General features: G+C 34.0%; 1 protein-coding gene across 3 annotated transcripts in view; it reads right to left on the bottom strand.

The window, feature by feature from the left end:
* ITGB3BP (integrin subunit beta 3 binding protein) overlaps nt 1-15183 on the bottom strand; it is an 81880-nt gene that overhangs the window by 30642 nt on the left and 36055 nt on the right. For all 3 annotated transcript variants that reach the window (XM_030913148.1, XM_010370700.2, XM_010370699.2), the window contains exons 3-4: nt 12086-12221; nt 383-452 (exon numbers count right to left, since the gene is read on the bottom strand). In XM_030913148.1, coding sequence (XP_030769008.1) covers nt 383-452; nt 12086-12221 — 206 coding nt within the window. The remainder of the gene's footprint in view (nt 1-382; nt 453-12085; nt 12222-15183) is intronic.

Genomic DNA, 15183 nt, shown 5'->3' with positions numbered 1-15183 from the left:
CTCTCTGCTGGCTTCACTGTTTCTAGTTCCATCCTGAACCAGCTATGTGTTAGACACTTTGTTCCTAAACCACGTATTACTTCTCCATCCATGTAAATCTGAAGTAAGTGTCTTACTCTATTTTACCCTGAGCTGGTCTATTATGCATATGCTGGGAGAACTGGGCTCAATGAGTATTAAAATTAAGGCATCATATATAACCATTATAGAATATCACAAACCACATCACAACTAAGGTATTTTACTTATTTAAGAGAGAATATTTCAGGTCAGGTATAAACTATTAATTTCTACAAATAAATTCTTTTAAATGGTTACTTTAACAAATATGAACATCTTCCTGCAAGATACACATATGTAATTTCAAAAGTAACAAACTTACTCATCATTGTCTTTTGTTGTCGATTCTTTGCTTTCAGTTAAACTGGGGTGATTCAATTTTTTTCTCTTTTCTATATATGTGTAATAAAGAAAAGGACATAAAGGAGAAATCATCAAATTTTAAATAGAATTTAGTTTGTCAAATTTTAAATAGAAAGTAAAAAGGTGGACAAATGGAAGGGAGGTGGGAAAAGAAACAGTATCCTATTTTGTTTTTTTTTTTCCCATTTCCTATTTGCCTAATTTCTTATTCACAATACCACACAAGAAAAAATAATCTTTTGAATAAAATTTCCATTGAAGGTTGGTATATTAAAGAGAAATCCAATATGATTCCATAATTAGGTTGAAATGCATTAGTAAACTTTATTAGATAAAGGATACTTTCATCAAAGATTTTAATCAATGATATTATATTAATGCTTCCAGTTTGCATTATTCCACCTCTATTTTTTTTCTCAAGTTAACAACAAGGGATTGGTGATACTGATACTCAGAAAATAGTTAAGTTCCTCGTAGTATCATTGTAAAATAAATTTGATTTTAGGGGTAAAAGTACCTTTTAATTTTATTTTTAAATTGACACTAAATATTTATAGTGTATAACATGTTCTGAAATATGTATATATTGTAAAATGGCTAAACCAAACTAGTTAACATATCTATTACCTTACATACTTACCATTTTTTTGTGGTATGAACACTGAAAGTCAACTTTCTTAGCAATTTTCAACTATGTAATATGTTGCTATCAATTATAGTCAATTATACAATAATTGAACTTGTTCCTCCTGTCTAGCTGAAATTTTTTATCATTTGGTCAACATATTCCCAATCACTCAGCCCTCCCGACCAGCAGACCCTGGTAAAACCACCATTCTATTTTCTGTTCTATGATTTTGACTTTTTTAGATCCCACTTATAAGTGAGATCATGTGACATTTGTCTTTCTGTACCTGGCTTACTTCCCTTAACATAATATCCTCCAGGTTCATTCATGTTGTCCCAAGTGGCAGGATTTCCCTCTTTTTAAACGTTAAGAGAATTCCATTGAGTATATATACCATATTTTCTTTATCCATTCATCTGTTCATGGGCACTTAGGTTGATTTAGTATCTTAGCTATTGTGAATAATGGTGCAATGAACATGGGAGTCCAGATATTTCTTTTGACATACTGATTTAATATCCTTTGAATATACACCCAGTAGTGGGATTGCTGGGTCATATGGTAATTTTATTTAAATTTTTTGAGGACCTGAATCTTTAAATGTGTATTTAGTAAATCCTTGGAAAGATCTAAGTATATCATTCATTATTTATTTAAGATAACAGGCTGGGAGCAGTGGCTCACGCCTGTAATCCCAGTGCTTTGGGAGGCCGAGGCAGGCGGATCACAAGGTCAGGAGATTGAGACTATCCTGGCTAACTCGGTGAAACCCCGTCTCTACCAAAAACACAAAAAATTAGCCGGCCACGGTGGCAGGCGCCTGTAGTCCCAGCTACTCGGGAGGCTGAGGCAGGAGAATGGTGTGAACCCTGGAGGCGGAGCTTGCAGTGAGCTGAGATCCGGCCACTGCACTCCAGCCTGGGCGACAGAGCAAGACTCCGTCTCAAAAAAAAAAAAAAGATAACAATAAAATAAATAAATCATTACATTCCATTTAAAATGCCATATAGTCATCCAAGGTCATGGCTTATCTAAACTTTTACAAGTTTCACAAATTGACAGAGGCACACGTGAAGACATAGGATGTAACTAAGTCATAATCCTTCATATGCCCACTGGGTTGAAATGTAAGTTTGTTTGATTTTATAGCTCTAGTAGAACACAATGCTTGTACTTATCAATGGTTAAGCAGATAATTGTTTTATGAGCTATTTAGTTGTTTGTTCTAGAGTACTTTATACTACCATATACACCAAGTACTTTAAACACATTTGATATATAATTAGCAAGTATTTGAGAATACATATTAGTATAGTTAAGATTTTCAGTGCCTTGCATATACTGGCTTTTGATGTTTACTGAATGAATAAACAAGCAAATGAATGAATAACCCAAACTGTTGACCACTAAGAAAAAACAGTCAAAAGAAACTCAATTTCATTGAGTCCACTGGTTCAGAAGTCGATTAATAACTCCTCTCATTGTCATTTTGAACCTATGTCTTCCTCAAAAACAACAACAACAACAAAAACCTATCATAATTGTTACCCCAAAATAGTCTCTAATGGCAAAAGGAGAAAAAAGTTATAATTTAAAAATTTTGTTAAAGCACTAGTTATTTCTCTTGTTTATGAACTATGCCTTATTTGACAAGTCAGTATCCTTGTTTCAAACAGAATAAATTAATATGGTTAAAAATGTAGTAAAGAATGTAAGGGGAAAAGAATAACAATATTTTGTGATTTTAGAGAGTTTTGGAGTAATAAATTAAAATCTGTCTCTGAAAAAAAGTTAAGCTGAAAATGAATGTTTTGTGGAAAACCACAAATGAAAACCCAAATGTACCTTAAACTGTTATTTCAGAAAATCTTTGCCTAAAGGTCAATACTAATTTCCTGAATTTTGTACTATGCTGTTTGCATTCAGTAAGGCTCCAAAATTAAGTATTAAAATTACTTTGCTCCTTTAACTTGTAATTCGTTTTCACATTTCAGCACTAATAGCAAAAAATGTCAGGTAAGAAATAGTAAAGAATGTTATCTGAATTTTCACTAGGTATTCAATGCCTTTCGGAATATTTTTATTATAAAAGAACTAGTCAAATATCTCACCCTGTAAAAATGTGCATCAATAGTATTAACCTCAGTCTTCTCGTGGAAGCATTTATGATTTTAAATAATTTTCAGCTGTTAAATATGAAGAATTTTAATATTTCTAAGAGTAATACTTAGATCAGTTATTAGACTGTTGAGTAATAATACAACATATTGAGTAGTAAATGAGTTTTCCAGTTACTTAATACATTCCTTTATTTCATTCCATTCTATTAAAAAAAAGTAAGCACAATGAATATATACAAAAGGACTGTGGAATCTATATGGTACTTTTCTTGTGAGATTATATGTAAAAGTGAGCAAACACTTGTGTATTTGACTCTCTTCAAGTGTAGTTTCACAAAACATTGGTGATAAATGTACCATCACTGAATCTGAACTAGATTCAGAATTGTATTTGAGCTTTTTGGTAAGGCTCCAGGGAGCTCTTTCCCTAACAAATGAAGATAGCTTTCAACAAATTGTTCACACTTGGAAGCACAATCAATAGTGATGACAATGGCTAACACTTACATGGTATTAATTAGGGCCAGGCATTGCTTTAAATATGTTACATATGATATCTAATTAACTTGCACAACTCTGACATAGTCACTCTTGTTCCCATTTTACAGATGAGAAAACAGAAGTACAGAATGGTTACATAACTTATCCCAGTCCATAAAGTTAGTGAGTGAGGATTGAAACCCAGACATTTAGCTGAAGACTGTGCTCTTAACCATGATGCAATGCTTATTAATAGACTAATGTAGGCTAGGCACAGTGGCTCATGCCTGTAATCCTAGCACTTTGGGAGGCTGAGGTGGGTGGATTGCCTGAGCTCAGGAGTTTCAGACCAGCCTGGGCAACATGGTGAAACCCTGTCTCTACTAAAATACAAAAAATTACCTGGGCACGGCAGTATGTGCCTATAATCCCAGCTACTTGGGAGGCTGAGACAGGACAATCACTTGAACCTGGGAGGCAGAGGTTGCAGTGAGCCAAGATTACACCACTGCACTCCAGCCTGCATGACAGAATGAGACTCCATCTCAAAAAAAAAAAAAAAAAAAAAATTAATGTAAAGTCCAAACAGGTTTAGGCTGGTATCATGCTGCTTATAGGTACCCTTACTTTATAGTTGATAAATATTATAGGCAATCATTTTGGTCTCAAACAAAAAGTTAAGAGTTGGGAAAACCTTGATCCACAGAGATTTAAGTGATTTGTCTAAGGTGGTCAAACAAAAGTTAGTAACTTCTTTCTGAAAAGGTTACTTGCATGTAGATCAAGTTGAGGCCTGCAGGCAAAGAGGTGAATGAGATACTGATACAGTCCTGCTATTCTTTTAATAAACCAAATTAATATTAATAAACTAGAGTGGTAGGTAAATAACCTCTTTAGAGGATCAACTCATGAAAAATAACAATATTAATTTTTTTTTTTTTTTTGAGACAGAGTCTCACTTTGCCAGCCCAGCCTGGAGAGCAGTGGTGCCATCTCTGCTCACTGCAACCCCTGCCTCCCAGGTTCAAGTGATTCTCCTGCCTTAGCCTCCCGAGTAGCTGGGACTACAGGCATGCACCACCACGCCTGGCTAATTTTTGTATTTTTAGTAGAGACTGGGTTTCGCCATGTTGGCCAGGCTAATCTTGAACTCCCGACCTTAGGTGATTTGCCCACCTCAGCCCCTCAAAATGCTCGGATTACAGGAGTGAGCCACTGCACACGGCTGAATGGTTCTTTTTCACTCAAAATGAAAACACTTTTATTAAGTCGCATAGATATAAATGTAATAACATTCTTAAAATATTACTTACACTATTGAATAGAAGGTTATTGCTGAGAAAATGGAAATAACTTTTTATCTACTAAAACAGTAATATTTGGGAAGCAGTAACAAAAATACAGGTTTTTTACATCTTTCATTCAGATTACTTTGTGTTGACTGGGTACTTGACAGTCTGGTAACTGACCTTAGTGTTATTCTTAGAAATATTAAAACCTGTCATATTTAAAAGCTGAAAAGTATTTAAAAGTCTAAGTCCTTCCATGAAAATATTGAGATTAATATTATTGATCTACATTTTACAGGGCAAGATATTTGACTAGTTCTTTTACAATAAAAATGTTTAGCATTTGGCCCACACCTCAGATTGCTCACCACAGATTTAAGGAGATAGTATGGTAGTTTATCAGCTCCTTTACATATTGTTTGTTCCTTCTGCTACTTGAAAAAAAATCAGTCTTGCCAGAGGGCTACCATTTCATTAGACTTTTCAGAGAACCAGCTTTGGATTTGTTGCTTATTGCCCTGTTTTCAATTTATAATTTCTCTTCATATCATTATTTCCTTTCTGCTTTGGGGGGTTCATTCTGTTGTTCCTTATCAGTCATTCTGAGTTGAATGCTTGACTCAATAGTTTTCAATCATTCTTCCTTTTTAAATACAGTCATGAGCAGTATAACACTTTGGTCAGTGACAAACCACATACATGACAATGGTCCCATAAGATCATAACACCATATTTCTACTGTACCTTTTCTACTCAGATATGTTTAAATATACCAATACCATTATGTTTTGATTGCCTATGGTATTCAGTACAGTCCACTGTATAGGTTTGCAGCCTAGGAACAGGCTATACCATATAGCATAAATGTGTAGTAGGCTATGCCATCTAGGTTTGTGTAAGTACAATCTATGATGTTCATACAATGACAAAATCACTGAACAATGCCTTTCTCAGAAGGTATCCCCATTGTTAAGTGACACACGACTGTATATGCATTTGTAAGTACAGCTGGCCCTCTGTATTAGTGGGTTCCACATCTGTGGATTCAACCAACCATGGATCAAAAATACTTTATTTAAAAAAAGGATGGCTGCATTTGTACTGAACATATACAGACTTTTCCTTGTCATAATTCCCTAAACAATACAGTATAACAACTATTTCCATAGCACTTACATTGTATTAGGTATATAAGTAATCTTGAGATAATTTAAAGTATATAGGAGGGTGTATTGGATATATGCAAATACTATACTATTTTCTACAAGGGACTTGAGGGTCTGTGGATCTTGGAAACTGAGTGGGATCCAGGAACCAATTCCCCAGATATGAAGGAAGGACTGCATAAAGCTTCCACCAAGAACTGCTTTAGTATAATGTACATATAAATTTCTCCTCTAAGTGCTGACATGTTTTCATTATCATTCAATTCTAAATATTTTATACTTTCCATTGTAATTTTTCTGATCAATGAATTATTTAGAAGTTTCTTGGTTTCCAAATATACAGGTTAAAATTTTTGGAGGGCTGCCTTTTCATTATTGATTCCTAATTGTATGAAAGTTTAGTCAGAGAGTGTGAGCTGTATGACTGTAATTTTTAATACAGTGAGCCTTCCTCTGTAACTCCAAGCTGGTTACATTTTTGTGAACGTTCCATGTGTGCTTTATTATATGTTGGGTATTTTTCTGACCACAGCTTGTTAGATAAGCTTGCTAATTATGTACAACTTGCCTATATCCTTCCTTTTTAACCTCTTCATCAGTTTCTGAAAGAGATAGTTTAAAATCTCCTACAATGACTGTGGATTTATCAGTTTCTCCCTTGTTATCCTGTCATATTTCATCATGTTTTGAGTTTTTTAGATGCACATATGGCTCAGGATCCTTTTATTTTTGTAGTGGTGAATCTTTCTCTATCTCTTATGAAAAGAGCCCCATTATCTTCAATAAAGCCTTTTAGGCATAAAGTCTATTTCAGCCTGTCTATTTTTGTATCAACTACTAGCTTTTTTTAAAAAAGCTAGTATTTGCTTTGCTTTCTTTTTCTATTCCTTCAGATTTAATTGTCTTATGTCTTTTCTTAAAGTCTAATTAATTAAAATGGCTATTAATTAAAATGGCTAAAATATGTATGGAACATATACTATTAATGTATGTCAAGTACCACTCTAAGTACTTTCTGTGTATTAATTCATTTAATCCTCAAAATTCTGAGGTAGGAATTACTATCTTCCCCATTTTGCAGGCAAGAAAACAAAAAACACAATGAAGTCAAGTGATAGGTATCTCATCATTTGCCTGAAAATACAAGGACCTTAATGAGTTAATTGGTGCAGCACACCAACATGGCACATGTACACATATGTAACAAACCTGCACCTTATGCACACGTACCCTAGAACTTAAAGTATAAACAAACAAACAAACAAACAAACAAAAAAACCACATCGTAACTCTTATCTGTTGCCTCCTTATCTTCCATGCTAGTGTGGTCTATTATTTGTTTTTCACCCGCTCTCCAATTGTTTGACTTTTGCTTTATAGTCAGCAAAACTTGTAATTAGATTAACATGTTTGCTGATTCACTTTTTCATCATTGCTTTTTGCAATTCCACTCCTTTATCTGAGGTTCACTTTACCTCTTGGAGAAATAACTTATTTTGTAGTTATTTTACTGAGAATCTGCGAGTGGCAAACTCTCTGAGACTGTCTGAAAATATCTTTATTTCATCCTCACTTCCTGGATAAAAACTCAACTGTGATTCCTAATTGATACTATTATTGCATTTTCTGCTGGAGTCTACTGATACAAATAAGAAGTTTATCAGTCTGTTATTCTCTTGTAAGTACTATCTTTTCTCTGGTTGCCCTTAAAATTTTGTCTTTGATGTTGTACATACAGTTTTATCATGAAATAACTAGATGTGGATCTGTTTTACTTTATCCTGCGCAGACTTAGCATGCTACTCTAATTTGCACATTCTTATCTTTCCTTAATTATGAACAACTGATAGTCCTTATATCTTAGAACACTGCCTATGGCCCATTCTCTGTATTTCTTCCTTGTAGAACTCCAACTTGGCAGATGTTGGAGAGTTTTATTCTGCCTATCATTTCTCTTTATTATCACATTTTCCTTTTATCTCTCTGTGCTGTTATATTGTTATAGTCTGAGTGATTTTTACAGATCTATTGTCCAGTTAATAAGTACTCTCTGACTATGCAAATTTATTTATTCTTCTACTTTCATTATTAAATAACGAGTCTGAAGTGTTCATGGGAGTAAAGGGGAAAAATTTACTCTTTCTTCTTTTCTAAAATGCATACAATTGACCCTTGAGCAACTTGAGGGTTAGGAGTGCCAACCCCCCATGTAGTCAAAAATCCAAGTATAACTCTTGACTCCCCAAAAACTTAACTACCAATAGCGTACTGTTGGCCAGATGCCACAAAGTCAATTAATACATATTTTGTGTGTTACATGTATTATACTGTGTATTCTTACAATAAAGTAAGTTAGAGAAAAAAGTTATTAAGAAAATCATAAGATAAAATATTTACAGTATTGTAAAGTATTAATCAATACCATAAGTTTGTCATCTGTTTACAAGATGAACTGTCAGAAACAGTAGGAACTACAGCTGCAGACCTTAATCTACGGTACATATCAAGCAATTCAACTTTTTCTTGTAATGTCATGATTTTTCTCTGCTCATTGGGAGCACTTTCAGCATCACTAGTGGCACTTTATGTGGGTTTCACGGTGTTATTCAAGGTTTCCAGCATAGCCCTTAACATGATGAAAAACATACGAGAACCATGAGATCACTTTTTATTGCAATATACAATTTACCTGAGAGACACACTGCTTGTGCAGAGATTATCAGCATCACATGGTATGTCAAGCAGATACTTGCAACACTTGAGCTCACTAAAACAGCAACAGGAGGTAGCTATGAAATTATTACAGTAGTAGAGTATGTACTAGTTAATTTTATGCAGTTATGATTTAATACTGCATCTTTATATTCATTTACATTTCTCTCAACTGCAAATGGGACTGTGTAGGGTCTAAGTGTTTGTATGCATTAATTTTGATACATTTTATTTTTTTATAATAAATTTGTGTATGTTTTATGGTAAATGATAGACTAGTAGCTACATATATTTTATGCATCCATGGCAAATCTAACTTTTTTTTTTATATTTATAGTCTATAAAGTTTGTCTGCAGGGTTTTACAAAGTTGTCACAAAACTCCAAAAAATTTTCCAGTATGTTTATTCTAAAACAATCTTCATATAAGTTGACCTGTGTAGTTCAAACCTATGTTGTTCAACGGTTAACTGTAATAGCATGGAGAAACTTGCTACGGGTCTGAGGAGGGCAGCAATATAATAATGTACACACACATTAAGAAATATATAAATGATATACAACATACACACATACATATAGAGTTACGTGTCACTTAACTATGGACATACATTCTGAGAAGTGCATCATGAGGTGATCTCATTGTTGTGCAAACATCGTAGGTATACTTATACAAACCTCCATTGTATAATCTAGCACACAACTAGTGTATAGCCTATTGCTCCTAGTCTACAAACCTGCACAGCATATTACTGTACTGAACACTGTAGGCAATTGTAACATATTGTAAGTATTTGTTTATCTAAACATATCTAAACATAAAAATGCACAGTAAAATACAGTATTATAATCTTACAGGACCATCATTGGTCAGTTGTTGAACAAAACATCATTATGCAGTACATAACTATATCATGTACTATACATAACTGTACATGCTACGCTTTTATACGACTAGCAGTGAACTAGGTTTGTTTACACTGGCATCACCACAAAAATGTGAGTAACGTGTTGTGCTACAATGTTATGATGGCTACTGGGCCACTAAACAATAGGAATTTTTCAGCTCCATTATAATCTTGGGGGACCCCGATGTATATACATAGTTTGTCACTGACTGAAACGTTATTATGTGCTCCATGAACGTATCTGTTAAATGTATAAACTAAAGAGCTGAAACAAAACCCATATTTGGCCAATGTAGAATCTATGTAGAAGGAAGACATAGAACCAAATTTTTCATGCTTTTATAACTACAAATGTATTTAAATATAACATTAAGTTTTCTGTTCGCACAGTACATGGTTCAAATGTACATAGAAAGTACATATAAATATCTGGAGAAGGAGTATTCCAGGTGGAGAGAACTGCAAGACCCCGTGGCAAGAAGGGGCTCAGCATGACTGACAAATAGCAAGAAGGTAAGAGTGGCTACCTTCTTGAGTAGCCACTCAAGAGTGGCAAGAAGGTAAGTAGTGTAAAAAAAGGGTAGAAAATGAGGCAGACGAGGTGTTTGGGAATTAGATGGACATATGGCCTTCCATGTCATGATAAGGTTTTGGATCTCATCATAAGTGTGATGGGAAGTGAGTAGCACCTAAAATGTCCTTGAAAATGTTATTTAAATTTTATATTATGTTTTGTATAATATTTTTAAAGTGGGCTTTGTTAAGAGATTATGACCTTATTTAGAATTTAACTGACTTCATAAGTCATATTTTCTCATTTATTTTGAACTAAGTTACTTCATAAAAATCAAGCTTTTTTATTTTTAAAACATGTACAAGATGATATGTTAGCATAAGCAATGTAATTATTACAAATGACATAATCTGATACAGAATTCTGGACAAAATTCTCCTGTTTAGAGACTTCTATATGTGAGATATATACATTACGGCACACATGAAACATGTATGTACAGTCTGATGAATAACTAGAGTGAATCAGTGTAACCACTATGTAGGTCAAAAAACAGAACATTGCCAGCACCTCTGAAACCTTTGCTATTTGACTTTTAAAAAAAGAGCTTACTTAGGACTATAATTTGTGATAATTATCCACTTAAATGTCAACAGAAATCATGTGACCAATCTTTTTATGGGCAAAAAGAATGTCCCCTTAAGTCCATATTTAATTTCAATATGGAAATTGAGTACATATCAACTTAAAATCTTTTCACATTTCAGTATAGGGATGTACAATCTCTAAGGCATTTATTTTTAATTAAAAAGATATATCATGTATATAAGAATAGAACTACGAAACTTAAAGTGTATACATTTTCATACAGTTTAGGGAAAGAGAAACCTAATAGTCACAGCTTTAGGATAAAAAGCATTTGATTAAAGTAAAATTAAAGACATTCAAAACTTTAAGATCTCATTTTGTGTAACATAACAAATCACGTAAAATAAGACTTCTTTGTTTCTGGGTAGCTTCTAGTATATGCTAGCACTCATTAAATGTTAAACAATAAAATGTGAATTAGGCTAATGACAGTATATCTAAAGGATACACTATTAAATTTGAGCCTATTTAAAATTTTATATTATAAAACTACATGCCACTGATTCATAACCTTTCTCAAAAAAATAGATAAATAAACCCATGAAATCGAGATTTGTGTTTTTAAATCAGTATTTTAGCAATAAACTACCAGAGGACAACAAATATGTATGGTCAAAATTAAAATTAAACTAATAATATTTTAAAATAAAGAATTTCATACTAAAATTAGATTTTTCTCTACGGAAAAATTCTACAAACCTTTTGTAAATACATTTGAAATAGTCAAGAAAAAGAAGGGAATGAAATATAATAAATAAAGGTAAGCTATATAAAGATATACTAAACGTGGGTAAAACTAAATGGAAAACATGAATAAAAATAACATTTAGAAATATCACTCTTAAGTTGTAGTGCAGCAGCACCTGAATTATGCTGCCGTTAATTTATGCACATGATAGATAGCTTGTTAAGGGGCATATCTGTAACCATTATAATTGATAGTGGCTGAAGGCAAGTCAGGCCATAATTTCTATTTAATGGATGGGATAGTAAGGGAACAAAGCCTGCAGTTGCATTTTAAAACAAGTGCCAAAAGTTTACATTTATGTCCAAAGTAACACCTATATTAAGGTATTAAATTATTTGAGAGAAGAGAAAAATCAGCTGTAGCAAGATCCATATATAATTAAAGCAAAATTTTGATTTAGCCAATAACTAGAAAAACCTTAAAATAAGTAGAAAAGAATGTTCAACTAACCATTTGATAGTCGATTTCTGTGCTTTTGTTCTTCAGAGCTTGTGGGAGAAGCAAACAGACTCATTTGACAAGTTCCAGTTGTTGGAGAATAACTTATAAAACTTTTCTTCCTTGTGATTTTTGAAGGATCAAATGACTGGATATAAATAATAATTTAGGACAGAAATAGTTATGTCATAGATTTTTGAAATTATATGCCATTAAAAATCAGCAAAATTCAAATTCGTTTCCTTGCTCTTGCTTCTTGCTTTTCAGATTACAAATATACTTAATTATCACTCTCAGAGTAAACACTGTTCTTTCAAATTAGGTAGACATTTCAGGTCTCTATAATAACTAGAACATCTCAATTTGATATTTACTAAATTTTAGCATTAAAGGGTTACTACCTTCTGAGATGGTATTTCCAAATAGGTTAGAGATGGCCAACTCTCCCAACCATACCCTGACTTCTGCTTTCCGCTGAACTTGAAGTATAATTATGGGGCCAGGGTAGGAAAACTCTCAGAGGTGCCTATTACTAAGCCTCACACAGAAACCTTAGGAAGGATAACTGCTGTCCTATAGCTTCACAAAGTGGTCTGATGTAGTGTCTTGCTTCAATAATAACCAAAATAATGTCCAAACAATTGAGTCAGGCATTTAAGGCCTTTGAGGATCTGGCCTATCTTACAAACCTCCTCTTAGCAGCTTCCTCCTTTGTGTTTCCACAGGTGTTGGACATACCTCTTATTTCAGGTAACATATTTTAATAAGTTTTAATTTTTCTGTCTGTTCCATTAGAATTTGCTCCTGAAAATAAATATTATCTTTTCATCTTTATATCCTAGAGAACTAAAAAAATGTGTGAGGAATGAATGACTTACAAGGAACAGTCCAGTAAATTTGGCCATCTTGCTCTACTCAGAATATACTAATTTGTTCATTGGTTCATTCATCCAATTATTCACTGTTACCTACAGCTTCAGTAACTAGGCTATGTGCATTTGGGCCTCAGATCATTCTGTGATCTCAGCTTGGAACATCCTCTTTTTCATCTTCCCCAGGACCTAGACTTTCTTTAGTTTAGGTCCTTATTCATGATCCCTTTCCTTCAAACATCCATTGTCATACTATTAATTGTTCCCTTTCCTGAATTCCCTTAAAACTTGCTTTCCATAAGGTTTACTGATCACCCACCAGCACTGCTAACTAATGTGTACTAATGTGTACAAAGAAATATAACAAATTGCTCTGGCCTTAAGGAGTGTCTACCAAAAGTTAGAACAACAATGAAGGGGTTTTAAATTAGTATGTATGCAATGAAATTCAGAGAAGAGGGAAAATTCAAAGTTGGCTGCAGTAGTCTGTCACAGAAAAAAGCATGAGAAATCTGGAATAAGAGGTGGAACAGACAGCATAGGATGGATCTGGGGGATACAGGAAAGGTCTGATGGCTCCTATATTGCCAACATACTGGATATAGCTTGGCAGAGGATTTGAAATAGTTCCTTAACTCTGCATGGTCAACTATGCTTTATTTTTAAGAGACCTATGGAGGAAATAGTGGCTGTGTCATCTTTTTTAGTAATCTTAATATTAGTTCCAGAATCTATAGCATTCAAAAAAATTTTTTTACAGTTAAGATTTTAAATATTGGGAAACAATATTTAATTATATTGAGAAACAAAAGGCATTTTTTATTTTATGTATCCATAGTGGCCACAAAAGGAATGAATATCTTTTAAAAAATCAAACTATAATATCAAGTTATAACTCTAAAGCAATCATTTTTTGTACAGTGAAAGGGTTTTAAGTCTCTTTATCAGGTGGTTATTATTACCTCTCCATCTTGAGTTTTCACCTGTTTGTATGTATTCAGTCATAAACTATGACATTTATCCAATTCCTACTCTACTTTTCCAAGAATTTATTGCCCAGAACTACTTCACTGTGTATGTACAAGAAATGAACGTCACTACCCTAATGTACATTTATGTCAATCTGTTTTCCTATTTTCATCAAAAAATTATTTATCCAATTGCCAAATGTCTAAACATTTTAACTGTAGATCATACATTTCTCCTGGGAAACAATTTTCCAGCTTTCAGAAAATAACTCTCTAAGTGTGCATGTGCTGTGTGTGTGTGTGTGTGTGTGTGTGTGTGTGTGTATTTGCCTCATTTTAGAAATACTGAGGCTTCTCTCTTTTTTTTTTTTTTTTTGGTCATTTGTGTTGGTTCAAAAGAAAAATGTCTGTCTACAACTACCACACACAGAAGGAAAACTGAAAATCTACCCTTTCCCTCCTATACCACTAAATATTCTTCAGTAAATATGCACTTCTGTTTATCTGCCCTACTGGTACACACAAAGGCATAACCCTACTTCCGTAAGTTTTCTTTCCCTCAAGGTTGTACCAAGTTCCTCTAACTTTTAATCTCTGAAGAGGTTTAAAAGTAATCCTAGAATCCATCTGAGAATTTCCATTCTGCCATCTCCCAAACTTTGAAAGTCTTGGCCTACTCATTACTCTCCCACAAAAGGAAGAATTAAGAATACTGGGATTTGAGAGAAGACTGAGCTACTGAGAAGTCAGTACTCCTTCCACTCAGCAAGGATGAGTACTACCTATGAGCCCTTTAGAAAAACAGGAAGAAAAAGTAAGAGGGCTAGTTTTGGCTAGAAAAAAGCAAGGACTCAGGATGTAAACAAAATGAGAAAGGAAGGGAGGAAGGAAGGAAGGAAGGAAGGAAGGAAGGGAGGAAGGGAGGAAGGGAGGAAGGGAGGAAGGGAGGAAGGGAGGAAGGGAGGAAGGGAGGAAGGGAGGAAGGGAGGAAGGGAGAGAAAGAAAGAGATGTTGGTGTTGGCTGGGCAGGGCGTTTCATGCCTGTTATCCCAGCACTTTGGGAAGCCAAGGCAGGAGGATTGCTTGAGCTCAGGAGTTCGAAACCAGCCTGGGCAACATGACAAAATCCTGTCTCCATAAAAAGTATCAAAAAATGAGCTGGGCATAATGGTACATGCCTGTGGTCTAGCTACTTTGGAGGCTGAAGTGGGAAGACCACTTAAACCCAGGAAGTTGAGGCTGCAGTGAGCTGTGGATCACAACATACACA

Source organism: Rhinopithecus roxellana, chromosome 12, assembly GCF_007565055.1.
Source record: "Rhinopithecus roxellana isolate Shanxi Qingling chromosome 12, ASM756505v1, whole genome shotgun sequence".
NCBI classification, from domain to species: Eukaryota; Metazoa; Chordata; class Mammalia; order Primates; family Cercopithecidae; genus Rhinopithecus; species Rhinopithecus roxellana.
Note: the sequence above shows the minus strand (reverse complement) of the source record. Positions and strands in the feature narration are given on the sequence as shown.